This window comes from Pseudonaja textilis, chromosome 5 (assembly GCF_049901715.1).
Source record: "Pseudonaja textilis isolate UNSWEBS1 chromosome 5, rPseTex1.2, whole genome shotgun sequence".
In the NCBI taxonomy this organism is placed as follows: Eukaryota; Metazoa; Chordata; class Lepidosauria; order Squamata; family Elapidae; genus Pseudonaja; species Pseudonaja textilis.
In genome coordinates, this window is record NC_141994.1 from 68,026,013 (window position 1) to 68,047,665 (window position 21,653).

Consider the following 21,653-nt stretch of genomic DNA (forward strand, 5'->3'; position numbering starts at 1 on the left):
TACCTGTATAGGCAAGGGCAGGGGGGGGCGAAGAGATGTACTTTTGGATTTGCAACCCCATGTAACCTTGCAATACAGTGAGTGTCATGGCCCTTTTGGAGACTGACTCCAAGGGAGAGGAGGAACAGCCGACAGGGAGTGGAAGTGTGGCTCCAGAGGTTGTGGAGGAGGCTGGGGAAGGGCAGAGGCTGGCTGGACAGGCAGAAGAAGACCCAGGCCCATCCCTTCTCCATCCTAGACCATGCAGGGAGGAGAGGATAAGGGAGAGGCATGAATGGCGTGTTCTATGGGGGAGGAAAGGCTCTTGATCCTCTTCATGGGCTGTAGCTGTGAGTACTGTTTAAAAGGACGGACATGCGTATGGGCCATTGCTGGAAACAAAGCATGGAAAAATATCTCTAGTCTGTCATTCCTATCTGAGTTTGGCGTCCTTCCCAGTGTGTGTTTCGATATCTGTGGACGTCTTCAAGCCCTTATCTTGCCTGGTTCCCTTAATTGCTTCAGTGTGGTTTGTGTTTTTTTTACTTTTTATAATTTATAGGCATTTTTAGTTTAAGCGGCATTTCCTCCTTTCCATTTCCTCCTTTCCATAACTGCTTGTGGGGGAGTTTTTTGTCTCCAGTCAAGGATATTTGGAGCTTTGAAGCAAAGTGAAGGAATAAAAGAGGCTTCACCTATTTCTGTGACTGTGTTTATTTTGTATCCCACCCTGGGTCATCACAGTAAGTCCTTCTGGATGGGCTTCTTGTTCAGAACTATCTTGCAAGGCTGACGCAACCCTAGGAGAAATTTCATAAAGGCAATTTCCCAAGCATCCCAACAGAAGTATCATGAGACAGCTCTGGCAACAGAAGGATATTTATTCTATTGACATCACAGGCAATGCTATTGCTTCATCATGAGGTCAACGGGACTCGCTTACTCTGGATTCACAGGCTGTCGTCACACCACTTCGACTTAAAGAGGGCTTGAGATGAAACAAGAATTCACAGCATTATTGCTACAGTACACCTTAACCAGAAGGATCCGATAGGTAAGGAGGGCATCGGGTCCCCGAAAAGGCTCTGTTTCTTATCACGCAGGACAAGAGGGGCTTCCTACCTTCCAGAGCTACTCACCGGAGTAAGAGAGCTGGGACTGCACCCCAAAATTCCATAATGTCAGAACTGCCACCGAACATGCCAGAGGTGAGCTGCTGCTGGTTCTCACCCGTTCAGTGAACCGGTAATTAAGATTCTGCGCAATTCGGCGAACCGGCAAATCCCACCACTGGCTGGGCCCAGCCCCACTCATTTGTTGGCCTGTTTTTCAGGCCATTTTTCAACTGGTTTTTTGGAGGGCTACCAGTTCTCCAGAACTGGTCAGAACCTGCTGAATACCACTTCTGTAGAGTATCCTGTATTAGACATGGTAGAGGAAAAAGCAGCTCATCATATGCTTCAATGTGAAGCCTCGGGGGTCAGAAAAATGGGGCGCCCAAGATTTCAACCCAGACTTATGACATATTGGGGTCCCCCCATCGTTTTTACACAACTGATTTTCAGCAGCACAGAGACCGGAAAGCTACAGGAAATGGAACACTAGATGAAACGGAATCTTTTGTCAAATCTAGTAGGCTCGATATCTTTCAAGCTATCAACCAAACTGGAAAAGTTTGCTACAATCTCACCAGTTACTCTACAAAAGGAATGATCTGCAGTCTGTGTGTGGTGTTAAACCTTTGCGATAATCAGTGATAGCAGGTTTATTACGAATTTAAGCTGTCCGATATGTGAGGATATATACATTTATCCTTATAGAATTCCTTAACACAGTCCTCTTGGGATCTTCCGGGTTTTATCCAAGGGATTCTCTGATGTACTTGGCCAGGGACACAAAGATGGCTTATACACAAACTACCCATTGACCTTCATTTAAAGCTTGACACTCTCACTTTCACACGGGCTTTTATGAAATGCCTTGAAGACTGATAAGCACAGTGAGTTCATGTCAAGGACATCCATCCGAAATGCCAGCAGAGAGCAATAGGGTTCCAAACACTTCCTTAGCCTGCATGGTAAATAGAATGGATTCCATTGGAATCTGTCTTCGGGCACATAATGTTCTCTAGATGTTCTCCTCCATTCACTATTCTTTCAGAAGTCCCAGTTTTCGTAAAGCCTCCCTTCGGGCTTCTTCTGTTGATCCACGGCTGGAAAATTGCACGGTGACACCCTTGGATTGGAGTCCAGCAGTTTTGGGCAGCGAGCTCAACTTTCTCTGCATGTCAAGGATGAGGTCTTGTTGAGGTTGTCCAGAAATACTTGGCCAAGCAGACTTGCTATCTACAAGGTCAGCCTCTGGCTTGACAGTCATGGTTTTGTTTGGGGTGGGTAACAAATTAGGATCCTTTTTCATGATTTCATGGATGTTTTGATAACCATTTGGTGCGCCGCATCCTTGTTCGGGCCTCTCGCCCTTTACGGGAAGGACGTTGAGAGGGTGGATGAGATGGGCCCGGGCAAGAGTTTTCTCAACTAGGCTTAAACTACTCAAGGGTTCATGGCCCATGGACTCAGAAGGTAAATCGCGAAGGGGCAAGCTTTGGCTGGGGCCCAGTAGTCCACGCTTCTGCAGCCTCTCTCCCAATTCATTTAATAGCAGGGCTGAAGCGTTGACATTGGCCAACACTTGCGCCTTGCGCTGTTGAACGTTGACGGCTGCCTTGGAGATGATTTTGCTGAATTCCCGCTCACTGGCACTGGTGAAGCTGATGTTGCTCGGGAACTTCTGGGGTTTGGGAGCAGTTGGGGGTGGGGCACAAGGCTTGACCTGCTCCTCACTGCATAGGGTGGAGGACGTGGAGATGGTCCTCCCCTCCTTGGCGTTTCTTTCCTTCGTCTGCTGCTCAGACAATTTCTCGGCAATCAACAGCGGTGTGGGGATGGAGTGAAGGAGCTTTGGATGTAGTATAGGAGGTTGAGCAGGATACGTCTCAGCGACAGGCAACGGGGGTGGTGAAGGTGGTGTTGGCTGAAGAGAAACTGGATGAACATCTTCCTTTGATGGTTCAACATCCTCCAGCTTGGGCTCATCCACTTTCCAAGTTTCCTCTGATGCTAGGAAGAAAAAGAAAGAAAAAAAAACCCATTAGATCTGTTTTAGAAGTTATGTGGAATGGCCCATAGGTCTACGGAAATTCTCAGTCATCCAGGTCGTGATTGTCCCAAAGCAGAGGTGGTATTCAGCAGGTTCTGAGCAGTTCTGGAGAACCGGTAGCGGAAATTTTGAGTGGTTCAGAGAACCTGCAAGTCCCACCTCTGACTGGCCCCGCCCCCATCTATTCTCCGCCTCCCATTGAGTCCCAGCTGATCAGCTGGGTCTTCTTTGGTTGCCCTGCTCAGGAGAAGGGAGCTGGAAAGCAGGTTAGTGGGGTGGGGAGGGAATGGGGATTTTGCAGAATCCTTCCCTTGCCACACCCACCAAGCCACGCACGCAGAACCAGTAGTAAAATTTTTTGAATCCTACCACTTCCCAAAAGGGCAACTGGAATTTCTTGGTTTTTTTCCCCCTTGAAACGTTTTGCTTCTCATCCAAGAAGTTTCTTCTTGCGAGTCAGAACTGAAGATGTTTCTTGGGTGAGAAGCGAAACATTTTTAAGGGAAAAAAAAACCAGTCCAGCTACCTTTTGGAAATGCACCTTGGTGGAATGGCCTAGTACTTGCAAAAAAAGGCAGCTGTGCCCTGTCTTATCAACAACAGATTAAGACCATCCTAAAACCCACTCCAAAATATTTTCTAGCTTTTTTTTAAAAAAAAAACACACCATCCCTATGATATGGCTCCAAACTGCAACCACACTAGTTCTGCGACCTTTTCTGAAAAGTGGGTTCCTTAAATTCAATCTGAGGATATAATCATTTCACTTTACCTGGTTCTGTGCTGTTCTTTGGTGCTGACGGGACCAATTCTATGAGCTCTTCAGACCCTGAATGGTTCGGTGTGTTTTCTTCTACCAGCTTTAGAGAATGGCAGAAGACACCACTGTCATGCAAGCCTTGTTCCTCCACATCGTCATTCAAGGAATCGATAGTTTCTTCGAAAAACAGGAGGACATCCTTTTCTTCGTGAGTTAGATCTTTCAACCATTCATCTTCATCCTAAGATTTAACCACAAAGGCAAACTCAGGTGTTGTTGTATACTAGAAGGTACAGATCATCCTCGACTTCTGTTCTGACCCAAGCCTTGTTCAAATTAAACGAACACAAACTGTGTATAAAAGCAAACCTTTAATGCGGCGCTAGGAATTCAGTGCATTCCCAGCCAAGAAACATTTAATCCTAATTGTCCAATATCAAAAGCAAGTCCTTTCAAGATTGCAAAAGGCTGCCAAGAACAGAAGACTAATTACTGATTAAATATCCACTGACAGAAGTTTCAAAAACAATCCGGAGTAAGCAGGGCTTCAACGAGGACTATGAGTCTAAAGAACTTCTTTGCTTCCTGCAAAGAACACATCCCCGAGGGCTGGTTTTTATCCTTTATGGGAGGGACCATCACCTTCCAGCCTTACTCCCGAGTTGCCCTTGCTGCTTCAGCTGCTCTTTTCTTTGGGAAGCCCTGCGCATATGCGCACAGGCTCCCCGGGGTCCTCTGCATCACTGCTGCCAGATTCCACAAGCTCCGAAGGCAGCACCCCACTCTCCAATAGTCCTAGCTCCATCCCTGCATCACACGCATTTCTCTCATCCGAGTCCTCGCTATCAGAAACCTCGGCCGTCCGCACCTGCTGCCAGCGAACCACAACAGTTCATTTAGTGACCATTCAAAGGTACAACAGCACTGAAAAAAAGTTGACTGAGGACCGTTTTTCACACTTATGACCACTGCAGCATCCCCATAGTCACGTGATCAAAATTTAGATTTTTGTTCTTGAGTGTAGTGTGTTATGCAAAGTCAAGTCAAGTGAAATGGCATGAAAGGGATGAGGAAATGCTCGTTTCTGTTAGTGTTGGGCTCCATAAACCAAGTAAAACATGTTGTGATTCTTCCAAGCAGATTTCTGTATTGGTCCTCACCCACAGACAAATCTTGCCAAACTAAAGCCTGCTAACACCCAGGAGTGGGCTGATACCGGTTCTCCCTGGTTCGGGTGAACCGGTACCGAACCGGTAGCTAATTTTATGGCCGGTTCAGTGAACTGGCAAATCTCACCCCTGGCTGGCCCCGGCTACCCCTCCCCTCCCCACCCAAGAGTCCCCCCACAGCCCATTTTGGATCCCAGGTAAGTTCAGGGCCTTCATGAAGGGTAAAAAACGGATGTCCTGGAAGTTCCGGAATGCCTCCAGAAGGCCTCTGGGCTCGGGAAAGCCATTTTCACCCTCTCAGAGGCTTGAGGAATGTCTCCAGAGCTCAGGGAGGGCGAAAAACAGACCTCCTGGAAGTTCAGGAATGCTAGGAATGGATCCATTTCTGCCTTCCAGAGAGCCTCCGGAGCCTGGGGAGGCTGTTTTTGCTCTCCCAAAGGCTTGAGGAAAGCCTCCGGAGCCCAGGGAGGGTGAAAAACAGGCCCCCTGGAAGTTCAGGAATGCCAGAAATGGGCCTGTTTCTGGCTTCCGGAGCCTGGGGAGGCCATTTTCATCCTCCTGGAGGCTTGAGGAAAGCCTCCGGAGCCAAGAGAGTGCAAAAATGGCCCCTCTTGTTGTAGTGCAGGAGGCTGGCTAGGCCACGCCCACCATGGCCTCACCCACCCAGCAACTGGGCGGAGAACCGGTTGCTAAAATTTTTGAAGCCCATCCCTGCTAACACCCCCGTAAAAGCTGGGAACTATTCGGGAGGAGCTCTCTTTGCCCTCATTCTTTCACACAAACTACCTGAACTGAGTTGTCCCTTCCTCCTCTGGAATGCAGCCCCTCCCTCTTGGGAATCCAGACTACATTCCATCACAGGTTCTTGGCTTCTCAGAGGGATTTGTTTAATGATCGTGAGACTAGAAAGATTGATTAAGGAAGCCTCTGGCCTGATTTTGTAGAACTTTTCTTAATGTAACTTAAATAATGATCTCCTGTAGTTTTTCTGGGCGTACAGCAAGTTTTTTTCACTAGTCTGTCAGATAATTTGGATTTTTTTCCCAAAGTAGCTATTCTCCAAAACTTCAATTTCCAGAAATTCTCCCCCATCGTGGCCATTCTAAATCTTTTGAAATCAGAAAACCGCATATTGGGAAGGTGTCCAAACTGGGAAAGATTGATTTTACCTCGTATTAGAGATATTCCATTGGCTGCTACTGAAAGGAAACTGCAATACATTTGAATTTGTGCTGTAGCTTTATTTTTATTTTTATTTTTTTTGAGATGGGAGGGGAGAAGGCGTCAAATTTATCACCAGAAATCACTTAATTGCTGCTGAAACAGTACACCACAGCAACTTGCTAAGTGCTGCACACAATTATATTGTTTCCACCCTGCCTTAAAACTCGTACAAATAAAGCCCTTAACACAATTTATCCAAGCACAACATCCAAAAGAGCAACTTAATTATAGAATTACAAGACTGGGTGAACCAGCTTTTCTGTCTTGGCAGGAGAGCGCTTTCGTTTGGCAGTAGCAATTTGAGACAAAGTACCCAGAAATAACCATCACATCCCAAGCAAAGCCTTAAAAGCAATTTTAAGAAGATTGCCAGAAGAAGAGACAGATGAAGAGACAGCTTAGAAGAGGGGTCAGCAACCCCATTCAATTCTGAAGCTGACCGGAAGCCTCGTTCCCCCACCATAAGAGTCTCCTCCTAATGTGGCCTCCTTTTTCCTCTACCTGTCCTAACCAAAAGCCCTATCAATTATGGAGCTGACAGGGAGCTGCAGCAGAGGGATGAAAGAGCCAAATGCTGCTCCGGAGCCACGGGTTTCTGACTCTTGGCTTAAAATCACCTTTTGTTTTGCAGAAGAATAAAGTTATTGAAAACCTAGAACCACCCAATTTAGAGAGTGGCAGCCCAGAACCACTCTTATTTTGGATGAAGGGGCAAATCTATACAATCTAAATGACATTTCTTCATTTGAAGAATGTAGATAATGCCCACAGCCCCCAAACCACCGATTTTATGGAGAAATGGGGACATCCTCAACCTAGAACTGCTCCTATTTTGGATGAAGGGACAGGAACAAATTGCCTAGGACCACACCTGTCCAACGGAAGGAAAGTAAATCCAGAAAGTCTAAATGACACTTGTTTCACAGAAGAAAGCAGACAATGCTCACAGCCTAGAACAACCTGTTTTATAAAGGAATGGGGACCTTATCCTCAGCCTAGAACCACCCCTATTTTGGATGACGGGGCAGGAATGGTGTCAACTCTGAAGTTGGCCTCAATGAGACCATTTTCTAGCTTCAGCGTTGCCACACTGGAGCTGAGGGTTACGGACAGGGGAGTAGAGATAGAGGGAATTTGTGGCCAAAACAAAATACTGTTTGTTGGGAACCAAGGACATTGCCACAGATGGTCGGGGAGAAGTGGGGTGACATTACCAGGCAACCGGACAACATGATGATTGGACCATATAACTGACTGTTTGGGGAAGAGGAAGAACTTTTTAACTTGGTGAAAACTGTGGGAATATTCAGAGTCAGTTTTCACCAGCCTGTGCCAGTATGGCATTTCCAATGAATCAGTTCTTTGAAGAATCTGCCTGCCTTGCGGTCCTATATATTATGGGAATATTACTTGGAACCCTGACAAATGGACTGTCCAGACCACATCTGTTTATGAGATGCAAGAGGCAGATCCAGAAAGGCTAAAGAACACTTGTTTTACAGAAGAAATCAGATAATACTGACAGCCTAGAATCACCTGTTTTATGGAGGAATAGGAACAATACCCTTAGCCTAGAACCACCCGTTTTCCAGATGAACAGGCAAGCAGCTGCACTGTTTACGCTCTTCAGACAAAATGTGGAAGAAAAAAATAAGCTAGAGAAAATAGCTATGGGCCAAGACAGGACACAGGACTGCTGCAGATCAGACTGTTCAATTTTGAAATCTAGTTTGTAGCACGGCAGGCAAAACGATGTGCTTGCTTTTGGTCTGTCGAGAGCCCCAAGCGACCACAGCCAACTTGGACGCTCAGTGCTTACATGCTTATTAGGCAAGTTGAAGCATCACCCAGCCCTCCTTCTGTCAATTAATGAAGTCATCCGAAAACACCAAAAGCCAAAGTGTAAATTAGGCACCACAGAGTAAGGAAGGAAGCCGGATGATATGCGAATGGTGCAATTTGTGTAGCTCCCAGCAATATCCTCAGCTTTCTGTGCGCACACTTAAGGATGAAACAGACACGACGATGCACAGCTAAACTGTTAATTAAATGCACAGAGCGAGAATCAGCTCTGCTTTGACGTCAAACGTTTTTGCTCAAATGCTCCGGGACTTGCAGGCCAAGTATGACACACAGAGATTCTTCCAAGCTGAGGTCTTTATTGTTTCACACCTACAGACAGATTCTTGCCAAACCGAAGCAGCTTATTATTCTACACTGAGCATATACAGGTAAACCTCGACTTACAACGGCGTCCTTAGTGTCTGTTCGAAATTACAACAGCAGTGAAAAAGTGACTTATGACCGTTTTTCACTCTTACAACTGCTGCAGCATCCCCACCATTAAAATTCAGACGTTTGCCAACGGACTCGTATTCATGACGGTTGCGGTGTTACCTTTTGTGAAGTTTTGACGAGCGAAGTCATTGGGGAAGCTTGAACAACCGTGTTAACTTAACAGCGGCAAGGGTTCATTTAAGGTCGTAAAGGTCGTAAAATGAGGTCGTAAAACTCACTTAACTGTCTTGCTTAGGAACAGAAATTTTGGATTCAATTGTGGTTGTAAGCCGAGGACCACCTATGCTTTGGGAACTATTAGGGAAGAGCTGTCTTCAACCCTCTTTCTCTCACGTATAATATCTGGGCTGAGTTGCCTCTTACTCCTGTGGAATGCATTCCCTCCCTCCTGGGAATCTGCCTCCTCCTTAGAAAGCCCTTTTCAGCTTGTGAAATCTCATATTACGTCAAAAGAAACTCCGGCCATGTCACCTTTGCTAGAGACAGGTTGTGCTACTCTTGCATTATTCCTCATGTTGCAACGGTTTGATCATGTAAGTAGACTCATGGGTAAACGTCTGGAAAGGGCTTTAAGAAGGCATCCAAAGCTTTTTGGAGAGGAAGGATTGAGAGAAGCGGGAGAGAAAATATGGTTCTGGGGCTGTTGCGCACTCTTTCTGTAGTTCAAGAAGTTGAGATAGCTCTCCTTTTGAGCTATCTCGCTGCTCCCAAGAAGGAATACTTTTCCCATCGTCTTGGAAACTTGACCAGAGGACTGTTAGATTGGGAGAAGATTCATTCATTCATTCATTCATTCATTCATTCATTCATTCGTTTGTTCGTTTGTTCATTCATTCATTCCATTCATTCTATCCCATCTTTTATTGTTTTTATACATAACTCAAGGCAGAAAACATACAGAATACTCCTTTCCTCCTCTTATTTTCTCCACAACAACCACCTTGTGAGGTGGGTTACGCTAAGGGAGAGAGACTGGCCCCAAGTCACCCAGCTGGCTTTCATGCCTAAGGCGGGACAAGAACTCACATCTCCTGGTGATTGGCCCAAAGTCACCCAACTGGCTTTCAGGCCTAAGGCGGGACTAGAACTCACCATCTCCTGGTGATTGGCTCAAAGTCATGCAATTGGCTTTCATGCCTAAGGTGGGACTAGAATTCACTGTCTTCTAATGATTGGCCCAAAATCATCCAGTCAGCTTTCGTGATTACAGTAGGAACAGAATTTATTGTCTCCTGGTGATTGGCCCAAGTCACTGAGTCGCCTTTGGGCCAATCAGCAGAAGACTGTGAGTTCTAGTCCCAGCTTAGGCATGAAAGCCAACTGGGTGACTTTGGGTCAGTTACCTTCTCTCAGCCAATCCATTTCACAGGATTGCTCTTGGGGGTAAACAAGAAAAAGGAGTATTTATTATATATGCGTGTTGCTTTGAGCTACTTAAAAAGTGTTAAAGGTGGATAGAAATCTAGTAAATCGTAAAATGGGATGCAGTGGCTCAGTGGCTAAGACGCTGAGCTTGTCAATCAGAAAGATCAGCAGTTTGATGGTTCGAATCCCTAGCACCGCGTAATGGAGTGAGCTCCCGTTACTTGTCCCAGCTTCTGCCAACCTAGCAGTTCGAAAGGATGTAAAAATATGAAAGTAGGAAAATAGGGACCCCTTTGGTGGGAAGGTAACAGCGTTCCGTGCACCTTCGGCGTTTAGTCATGCCGGCCACATGACCACCAGAGACGTCTTCTGACAGCACTGGCTCTTCGGCTTTGTAAGGGAGATGAGTACTGCCCCCTAGAGCCAGAAATGACTAGTACGTAGATGCGAGGGGAATCTTTATCTTTACCTTTAAAATGTATTTTTTTTTTCAAAGCAAGGCCACCAATAAGATAAATTATCCACAAGGTGTCATTCCTTTGTCCAAGGACTACAAACCCCAGCTACACATTCTAGCTGTACAATATAAAAATTAAAAGGTTCTTATTTCCAGACCACTTACCAAAATTGAGTGTTTTTGATCTGTGAGTGTTTTTCCACTCTCAAGAGGATGTGGTTTTTCCAAGTTTCCAAACTGGACCTCCGAAGGAATTTCATATCCCATTCCTGAGTAGTCTGACACCATGTTTCTTGGCATCTCACCTAGAAAATGTGTCCTTTTTTGTAAGGTTGCCTCTTTCTCATACAGTGTGAAACACTTATGAATCTCGACCGGAGATTTTCAATAGTTTTTCTCCCAACCGTTCTGCAAAAAAAAAGAGAGAGAGAGACAGAGACAGAGACAGAGAAGGAAGAGGAGAAAAAAGTCATTAACTTGAAAACAAAACTCCCAATTTGTATTATTCTGAAATGAAATTATAAATGACTTTAATAGAGTATTGTGAGGCACACAGATCAACAAACTATATTTCTTTCCCCTCTGGATGCTCCTACATCTGAGTTAACTCACAGACACATATATCAAACAAAAGACAGAGATATCCCTGAAGGGTTGTTTCTTTTTTTTTTTTTTTAATAATTGTGCTCTGCAGACATTCAGATTCAATCAGCAATCCTGTTTTATTAGCAATGCTCTATTTACCTCAACAGATGCTTGAAGCATTCAATGAATATTATGAACTTATTAATCTAATAACTTGCTCAGAATGCAGGGATGGAGTAAAACGTAGAACGGAAGATATTGGTTTAGGCTTCCTAATAGCAAAGCAGTAGAAGGGAAACTAATGACCGAGTTTCAATAATTTGTAAAGATTGGAGAACAATGGCACGTTACAATTAAGGTACGAGTGGAAGGAGTTAACCCCAAGATGTCTTCCATCCCTGGAAGCCAAAACAGCCAGAAACAGATAACAATCACATGGTCATCATCTTCAAGTGTGAAGCTGTAACTATCCTCTTGACTTTAGGAACTGTGGACGGTGTTGGTTAGTCCACATTTGTGGGTTTGCAATGTAAGAATTGATTGGAACTGCGGTGGCTCAGTGGCTAAGATGCTGAGCTTGTCGATTGAAAGGTCAGACATTCGGCGGTTTGAATCCATCACGCCACGTAACGGGGTGAGCTCCCATTACTTGTCCCAGCTTCTGCCAACCTAGCAGTTTGAAAGCGTGGAAAAATGCAAGAAGAAAAATAGGGACCACTTAGGTGGGAAGATAAAAGCGTTCCATGCACCTTTGGCTTTTAGTCATTCTGGCCACAACATCATGGAGACGTTTTCGGACAGCACTGGGTCTTCAGCTTTGTAATGGAGATGAGCATTGCTCCCTAGAGTCAGGAATGACTAACACATATGTTGAGGGGAACCTTTTCCGTTACTCAGGGGTGGGATTCAAATTTTTTAACAACCGGTTCTGTGGGCGTGGCTTAGTTGGTGGGCATGGCTTGGTGGTCATGTGACTGGGTGGATATAGCTTGATGGTCATGTTATTGGCTGGGCGTGGCCAACTCAATATCACTCACATCAAGGCACGAATCTCCTTGCCTGGCCTCTTGTGAGGATGCTGCAACAGTCGTAAGTGTGAAAAATGGTCATAAGTCACTTTTTTCAGTGCCATTGTAACTTTGAATGGTCACTCAACACAAGCAAAGTACCAGCAAAGGAGGGGGAAAAAACTCCAGAGAAGTTCCTGAGACAGGAAGTCTAGTCCTGCCAAGAATGTAATAAGGGTTAACGGAGAGGCAGTTTCTATAAGCAACACCAGAATGTTTCTATAAGCAACACCTGCTTTCCTTACAGGATTAGCCCAGTAATTTCTTCTAACAACTGGTTCTCCAAACTGCTTAGAATGTTAACAACTGGTTCTAGAGAATAGGTGCGACTGATAGAATCCCATCCTTGCCGGTACCTTTAATGTTACAATTTGTGACATTCTGTGTTGTTCTCCCAAAAAAGAAGGGTTATTTTAATGAATTGAATGGCATTGATCAACTGGCAAGTAGCTGCGTTCTAGGCTAGCTTCAGCTCTTATCTTCCAGGACAGCCCATGTAAAGTGACTTTCAGTCTAGTTTTAGTTTAATTGATAGGTGACAACTGACTGACAACTTCTATAACTCCCATTCATGAATAGGCACAGCTGGAAGATCCACCAAAGTTGTCCAAAGACTTTCCTTCCATGGCGTCTACCTACTGCTCCAACTGGGGTCACAAGTCCAGAAGAACCTCAGAATGAGATGTCTTTAATTTGATTTACCTGGAAAAAAGCTATCAACAGTGCCCGTTTTGTAGAGATGTGGAAGGGATTGTGTTTGATAGTGTTGCTTTTCAGTGGCTGCACTGTTCTTTGAAAGGAACTCCCTGTAGACATCTGATTGGCTTCTACCAGCCCTTCAAGATAGGTTGGTCAAGAAACAGTCTCCACAAGTAACATTGGAACTCTACTTTATGGATACAAACTCTAGCAACCAAATCTTGAAATCCTGACCATACCAAAGAGAGTCAAGACATTAACTGGCCTGAGTTTCTTTCAGGGGTGGGATTCTACCAGTTCATACCTATTTGCTAGAACCGGTTGTTAACATTCAAGCAGTTCAGAGAACCAGTTGTTAGAAGAAATTACTGGCCTAATCCTGTAAGGAAGGCAGGAAGGAAACATTCTGGTGTTGCTTACAGAAACAGCCTCTCCGTTCACCATTATTACATTCTTGGCAAGACTAGACTTCCGGTCTCAGGAACTTCTCTGGAGTTTTTTCCCCTCCTTTGCTGGTGGTTTGCTTGTGCAGAGTGACCATTTAAAGTTACAATGGCACTGAAAAAGTGACTTATGACCATTTTTCACACTTACAACTGTTGCAGCACCCCCACAGTCATGAGAGGACAGGCGAGGAGATGCGTGCCTTGATGTGATATTGAGTTGGCCATACCCAGCCAATAACATGACCACCAAACCATGTCCACCCAGGCACATGACCACCAAGCCACGCCCACCACCTAAGCCACACCCACAGAACTGGTTGTTAAAAATTTTGAATCCCACCCCTGGTTTCTTTCCAACATTTTCTTCTGACTTGGTCTTAAATCTTTGGCTAAATGCGGTGGCATAATTTCTCTGAGATCACCTCTGTGGCTCTCTATATCCTGACCATCTTTTGGAAACTGCTCAAAGCAAATCCCTTTCTCGAAGGCATCCAGGTCCATCTTGGTTTGCTTATCACTGGATTTGGTTAATTTAACTTTCTGCTGCCTTGCCATTCCGTTTGTGTAACTTTTATTTAAATATTTTTGGTTTGTTGTATAGCGTTCTTTACATATCTGATCTCTGAACTGCCAAGAGTTTGTAGGAATGCAGCAATCTGTGAATGTAATTTAATACCGCAATAACAAAATAACAGTGTTAGAAGGGACCTTGGAGGTCATCTAGTCCAACCTCCTGCTCAGGCAGGACAGCCTATATAATTTCAGATAAATGTTTGTCTAGGGGGGCGATTCTGCTCCCAGGAGACTCCTCTGGGGCTCAGGAAGGCAAAAAAATGGAGGGGGGCTGAGCCCCTCCCTCCGTTTTTTTACCTTCCTGGGCCTCACCAAGGAGAATCCCGACACAGCTCATCGTATGAACAGCTGATTGTCGGGAGGGAGGAAAAGAAAGAATTACCTTAAGGGGCAAGCATCAGGCTGGCAGGGCAAGCGAGCCAGCGGCAACTAGGCGACTGGGTCGGGGGCATGGCCAGCCAGAACTTACTACCGGTTTGGCAAGCCATGCCAAATCCTTGCTACCGGTTTGCCCAATCCGGTACAAACCAGCTGAATACCACCACTGCTCTGGGCTAAGTAGATAAAATGGGTTAGGACTTGGAGAGGAGACTATTAGGCGGTTTCATGGTTGGAAACTAGCTTAGAAAGTTAAAGATCCATCCATTTATTCAGCCAGGTGACCCAGAAATGCACGCTGTCTTTGTGTGTTGGTTCTGCTCATCATTAAACCATCTTTCCAATCAGCCTCCATGTTGTTTTCCAGCATCTTTCTCCCAGCTTGGAACCGAACCAGATGGATTTTCCTTCCAGCGTTGGGATGATGGGAAATCGTACCCTTAAAGCTTCATGAATAAAAGCTATCAGATTGAAACACTACCCCAAACCAGAACAATTTGTACTGAAGCACTTTCTTTTTTCTTTGCAATAAACAGCAACTGGGCAAAGACAAAACTCTAACCAGCCACACATCATAGCATTTCACAACCAGGAAACTCAACCTATATGGAAGTGGATAATCAAAACAAAAGTCTGCTTTGTTTGTAGTTAATTAATGCCTTCCAACCAGAGACATTACAATAGATGCAATATATGCCCAAGAGATAAGAAGAGTTGATAGTTAAGGGATTGATTTCTGTATGTTTATTTTCTCGCTGGTTGATTGCAACACTTTGATTATGACTTACAAATTTGAAATAAGCCCTCACAAACCTGAAGTCGCCAATAAAACCTGCATTTCTAGGGCAGTCACCTAAAATTAAACATTTCTTAAGGTTTTCAGGTGTTGCTAAAACTGGAGAATAAGACAAGTAAAGGAGAAGGACCTCATTAAAAAAAAAAAAGAGATAAATGTGGAACACCTGAACAAAAAGGAGCGAAGGAAAAGACATTTCCTACCCAAGAATTCATCTATTCAACAACGGATTTCTAGGGCAAGATGCTTTTGACGTTTTGGGGCTTTTAATCTCGGCCGCCATTTATAGATATTTTATTATGTTGTGTTTGCTTGTGATGATTTTAGCTCTCATTAACTGCCCAGGGTCCAGATTTGGACATGAGCAGCCATAGAAATGGAAAGAAATTGAGAGAAATAAACCCCGTGTCCTTAAAAAATAGTTGGCCAGTATTTTTGACCCACCTTAAACCAAAAAACCCCAGAAGGTATTTGCTGAGTGGTAAACACAAAGCAGAACAGGGCTGGGGTATAAACCACACTTTGGACCCCAGAAAAGCAGGAGGGAAAAAAAAATAAGCAAAGAGAATCTTATCTTTTCAATGCTCTTTCTGCGACCCGCTTTCCCAACCTGGGCCAGGGGCTCTCTGTTTTGAAGGAAAAGGTGCAATCTTTTCCCCCTGACTTCAGCTGTCTATCCCATACCTCAGCTGTCTTGCTAAAACAGTTTATCAAGAGTAAACAAGCTACTTGCAAGAGGCCTTGGTGTACCAGAGTTCAGAAATAACATGATTGATCGCCCTCCTATTGCATGAAGCGTAAAGGGGAGGAAGGGCAGGAACGATTTGATCGCCTACTTATTGCGTGAAAAAGGGGGAGGGAGGATTCTAGTCTATTCCACCTAAAGAACAAATAAATCAATAATTACAGGGAAGTGGAAGGAAGGGAAGGAGGGAGGGAGAGAGAGAAGAAGGAGAAAGAGAAAGAAAGTTGGGTGAGAAAGAAGGGAGGGAGGGAGGGGACAAAGAAAGAAAGTCGGGTGACAAGGAAAGGAGGGAGGGAGGGAGGGAGGGAAAGAAAGAGACAGAGACAGGTGACAAGAGAAGGAGGGAGGGAAGGAGGAAGGAAGAAAGAAAGGAAGGACGGCAGGAGAAAGAAAGGGAGGGAAAGACAGAGAGACGGAAAGAAAGAGGAAGAAAGAAAGCTGACAAGGAGGGAGGGAGGGAGGGAAGGAGGGAGGAAGGAAGGGAGGGCAGGTGAAAAAAGGAGGGAGGGAAAGAAAGATTAATGGGTGACAAGGAAGGAAAGAAGGAAGGGAGAAAGGGAGGGAGACAGTAGAAAAAGAAAGGGAAAGACAGAAAAACAGATAGAAAGAAAGAAAGAAAGAAAGAAAGAAAGAAAGAAAGAAAGAAAGAAAGAAAGAAAGAAAGAAAGAAAGAAGGGTGACAAGGAAGGAAGGGAAGAGGGAGGAAGGACAGGAGAAAAAGGAAGAGAGGGAGGGAAAGAAAGAGATTGAGGGTGACAAGGATGGAAGGAAAGAAGGAAGGGAGAAAGGGAGGGAGGGAGGAGGGAGGACAGGAGAAAAAGAAAGGGAAAGAAAGGCAGAAAGACAAACAGAGAGAGAGAAAGAGAGAGAGAGAAAGAAAGAAAGAAAGAAAGAAAGAAAGAAAGAAAGAAAGAAAGAAAGAAAGAAAGAAAGAAAGAAAAGAGAATTTCAGAACACCCATGTAGTAAAGTGAATTCTCATAAGGCACATAGCAAATTCTTGACTTCCATCTGGAATCATCAGCATGATACTCAAGGACATGTATAGGCCTTGGGAAACATTCCTTGAGGTCTACTCGACCTGGCTTTTAAAATAAATTATTATTTATTAAAGAATAAAAAGCAATGTTATTAACGTTTGTGCAATCAGTTTAAAAAATTGGGAACGCAGCAAGTGGCATATAAAGCAGGGCCTCTCCTCATTCGGATAAATCCATCGGCATAAAGGCCCCCCGCTTAGGAACAATTCTCCATCCATAGGGATTATTTTATAAGAGGGACCACTACAGTATACAGGCTGACATTTCAAAATGTCCTCCTCGCCTCACAAGCTAAAAGAAGTCTGATGATCTGTGGCTTGGACCAAGGATGCTAAATTCTCCTCACAAAGACACGAAGGTTATCTGTGAATTATCAGCTCTCCCTCTCATTATAACCCAGCTCACAGAAGGCTATGAGGGATGAAACCAGGGGTGGGCTTCAAAAATTTTAGCAACGGGGTTCTCTATGTCAGCTTTAGAAGCCATATTGAGATCAGACGCTCCCACGCTGCCACATTTGACCCTGGGGAAGTGGGAGGGGGGGATTTCTTGGAGTATATCTAGTTAGACATAATAACATTCTTTTTCTGATTCAAGGTCGGGTTGTGTGGCGCATAAGTGAGAGGAAATCTTAACTTGGGACGGATGGTGATTGGGCCACGTGATGTGATGATGGGTGCAGGGGGTGGATGTGTAGTTTTTACTTATTGTAAGGAAGCTTAAAACTTTCAGATTCAGGATTCCACAGTTGTGCCAGTTACTATCCAAAATAAAAGGAACCCTTGAGAAGATGTCTGTCCAAATTATGTAAATGATATAGAGTAACTTAAATATAATGGAAAAGAGGAGTAGATTGGATATGACGAAGAGAAATGATCCTTACAGACTGTCACAAAAAGATATCGTTCGCTTTTAAATGTACTTTCTACCCTATTCTCCCTCCCCCTCCCTCCCCCCTCCCTCTATATCCTTTCCCTTCCCCCCAACCGGCCTTTATCCGGTGTGTTAGGCCGGGCGTTTTCTTTCTTTCCCCTCAGCCGTTTTCTTTCTATTCTGTAAATGTACTGTTGATGTGTTTTTAAACTGTAAATTCAATAAAATTTATTTTTTAAAAAAAAAAGAGAGAGAAAATGTCTGTCTCGGAGTAATTGGGCGGAATGGAGGGTAGCTGGAAGGCTCTGCCCAGTTGCTGGGTTGGTGTGGCCATGGTGGGCATGGCCTAGTCAGCCTCCTGCACCGGCGGAGGACACTTTTGCCCTCCCCGGGCTCTGGAGGCTTTCCTTGAGCCTCCTGGAGGGTGAAAACGGCCTGTCTGGGCTCCGAAGGCTCTCTAGAAGCCGGAAATGGGTCCATTTCCGGCCTTCCTGAACTTCCGGGAGGCCCATTTTTCACCCTCCCCGAGCCTCTGCGCGCGCCCTGCACTTTCCTGTCTCCAAAACGGGCCGCGTGGAAATTCCTGGCTGGGGAGGGGAGGGTTGGGCGGGGCCAGCCGGGAGTGGGATTTGGAGAAGGGGTTTCTCAGAACTGCACAGAATCTTAGCTAGGGGCTCTCCCAAACCCCTACAAACCCCCAGCAGCCCACCCCTGGATGAAACACTCCATGTAGGATCTCCAGCTTACAATGGTTCATTTACTGACCGTTCAAAAGTTACGATGGCTCTGAAAAAAAAGGTTGACCGTTGCAGTGTCCCTATGGTCACATAATCTAATTTCAGACGCTCATCAACTGACTCACATTTATGACGGTTGCAGTGCCCTGAGATCATGTGATTCCCTTTGGCGACCTTCTAACAAGCAAAGGTGATGGGAAAGCTGGATTCACTTAACAACCATGTCATTAACTTAACAACTGCAGGGATTCACTTAACAACGGTGGCAAGGAAGTTTGTAAAATCGGGCATCAATCACATGTCTTACCCAACAACAGGAATGTTAAACTCAGTTGTGGTCGTAACTCAAGGTCTACCTGTACAGATCTCCACAGAAGCAAGATCCAGATGTTAACAACTTCTCTTTCTACTTTGAATTTGGAGGTTCCACCTCTTCCTCCCTTCTGGCTAGTTTATAAGAGGATGTTTCCTAATCATTAGGAATAATAGTTAGCACCATTCTTCTATTCATTTAACATGGATCTCCTGACTAGGGTGGCCATTAGTGTATTCTATTTAGTTTGGAGTTCCAAAATTACAGAGATACAGATAATCAGAGTTGAAAGGGACCTTGTAGGTCATCTAGTCCAACCCCCTGCCTAAGCAGGACACTCTACACCATTTCTGACAAATGTCAGTCCAATCTCTTCTTGAAAGTCTCAAGTGATGATGCTCCCACAACTTCATAAGGCAACTTCTGTTCCATGGGTTGATTGCTCTAACTGTCAGAAAAATTCTCCTTATTTCCAGGTTGAATCTCTCCTTGTTCAGTTCCATCTATTATTCCTTGTCTGGCCTACAGGCACTTTAGAAAATAGCTTGACCCCCTTGTCCTCTCTGTGGCAACTCCTCAAATATTGGAACATTGCTATCATGTCTCCCCTGGTCCTTCTCTTCCCTAGACTAGCCATGCCCAGTTCCTGCAACCATTCTTCGTATGTTTTAGCCTCCAGTCCCCTAATCATCCTGGTTGCTCTTCTCTTCACTCTTTCTAGAGTCTCAACATCTTTTTTATAGTGTGATGACTAAAACTGGATGCAGTACTCTAGGTGTAGTCTTACTAAGGATTTATAGAGTGGCATTAGTACCTCACAAAGAAAATTACTCTGTTTGGTTTTCAAGACATGTTCTTTGCCGACCTAACTGAGAAGACCACGACAAACCCACAAAGTTATGGACTTTATGGTTGGAGAGATTACTCCAACATTACATTTTAAAGTCACAAGGTAGCCTCTGTCTCAAGGCTTAACTTCTGTCATGGCAGAAGCATGAACAGCATATATTAATTATCAGCGAACCACAAATTTTGGGAGACCAGTAATTTAATTTTAACTGGCCATCATACTTTGAGTTGAGATCAAGCACTGTGACAGGAAATGTGGACAACCTGCAATTTTAGCACTTCCTGGTGGCTTTGAAATGAGCTGGAAGGACATTTCCAAGAATTCCCAGGGAGTTTTGGAATTCTAGGAGTTGTGAGTACCAACACATCTGAAGAAGTAGCTGTTTGGGAAAGGTGGAACTGCCTTATTAGTTGTATGATATCTTCCAGCTACTCTCCATAGTTAACGTAGGTTTCTTTCTCCATCGAAATATATTTCAAGAATGTCTTTGCAGCTAGAGATGCAAACACACACACACACACACACACACACACACGCGCGCACACACACACACAAAGGAATTTCTAAAATGCATTCCTGCGAAGGATAGATAACAAAACGCCTATAGAAAAAAATGGTCCATCAAGAGATGGGGATGCCAAGTCTCTTCAAATGATGATGACTTTTAATTCCTAACATTTTTCCCTGCTTACTTTACTGGTTGAACGTTCCACCCTGCTAATATTTCCTAGAAGCAGATCAATATTTGAAACTGCCTTCCTACCGAAGCTCCAGAAACACAGAATCAAAGGCCTCCTTGATTGGATGGTTGGTCCAAAGCACCACTGAAGAATTGATTCCAGGAGAGGATGGGTGTCCAAAATTCCCCTGTATTTTGAAGGTGGATGGTAGGGGGTTCAAAGGACTTTTGAAACACCTTGATGCACAATGCAGATGGACAATGGACGGCTCACTGCTTCAAAGAACTGTATTTTTAAGGGATTATATTCTGAGCCTATCTCAGAAGGACTAGCCAAGCTGAGTTTGGAAGTTAAGCAAGGTCGGCCTTGGCTAAGAAATGGATGGGAGACCACTGTGAATGGCTGGCTTGGCAAGGTAAGTGAGAACAGTATCATCCAAGAAAGACTTGGCAAAAAAAATCATTATTAATTTGCTGCCAAGAAAACTGCAGGGATGTGTTTACCGAATGACCAGGAGTCAAAATAAAGTTTACTGTTTAACTATACCAGGAAATCTCCAAAGTTGGCAACTTTATGACTTCTTGGACTTCAGAATTCCTCCACCAGCTTTTCCCATGGAATGACTTGCTGAAGAATTCTGGGAATTGAAGTCCACAAGTCTTACAATTGCCCAATTTGGAAAACCCTGAACTATGCAATGCCAAACAGTCCTTTATTACTAATTGCTTATCAATCAATAAATAGGGCCGAAGGGGAAAGACTGGCTCAAGGTTATCCACTTGTGCCTTAAGCAGGATGAGAAAGTAGATCCTTGCACATAGTTTAGCACCTTACCACCCCGGTTCATGGGCTGAGACAGAAGCACTGGCCTAAAGTTCCCCACTGAGACCTTCTAGCGCCGTGTTTTTCAAATTTGGCAACTTGAATACGCGTGGAGTTCAACTCCCAGGATTCTAGGGGTTTATTTTACTTAATTCACTTAACTGACCCACTTAGTAACAGAAATTTTGGAGTCCATTGAGGCTGTAAGTCGAGAACTACCTAAAGGCCACTACACAAATCCAACATATTTTAATAAATGAAAGACCCAAGAGGAAGCTCCTAGGAATCCAATCCGTAATAAATTGTTTTTCATCAGACAGAAGCTCAGGAAAGTGTTTTCGTTAGAAAACACAAGGTGAAACAAGGTGGAACAAGGTGAAATTATATGATCTGAAACCTGTACTAAAACACCACCCTACAGAAATTTTTTTTCCCAAGATGATGCAGAGTTGCACAACAGGCCACAATCTAAAACACCATTATCAATCTTGCTTTCCAGAAAAAACTTACTTGGTTGCCTCCTTTAACTATTAGAGAGGAAAAAGCACTGTTAAAAAAAAAGAAATTAGGGTAGAGTGACCCTAACCCTAACCCTAACCCAAACCGAAGGGATTGTTATCAGGGGACAATCTTCCCCGC

The 21,653-nt window shown here is 44.4% G+C and overlaps 1 protein-coding gene across 2 annotated transcripts in view; it reads right to left on the reverse strand.

Annotated features, from left to right (window-relative positions):
- Positions 1-842: 842 nt before the first annotated feature.
- PROSER2 (proline and serine rich 2) overlaps positions 843-21,653 on the reverse strand; it is a 29,761-nt gene continuing 8,950 nt past the window's right edge. For both annotated transcript variants that reach the window (XM_026707951.2, XM_087935270.1), the window contains exons 2-4: positions 10,577-10,819; positions 3,911-4,139; positions 843-3,098 (exon numbers count right to left, since the gene is read on the reverse strand). In XM_026707951.2, the coding sequence (XP_026563736.1) occupies positions 2,128-3,098; positions 3,911-4,139; positions 10,577-10,711 (1,335 nt within the window). In that variant the 5' untranslated portion in view covers positions 10,712-10,819 and the 3' untranslated portion in view covers positions 843-2,127. The remainder of the gene's footprint in view (positions 3,099-3,910; positions 4,140-10,576; positions 10,820-21,653) is intronic.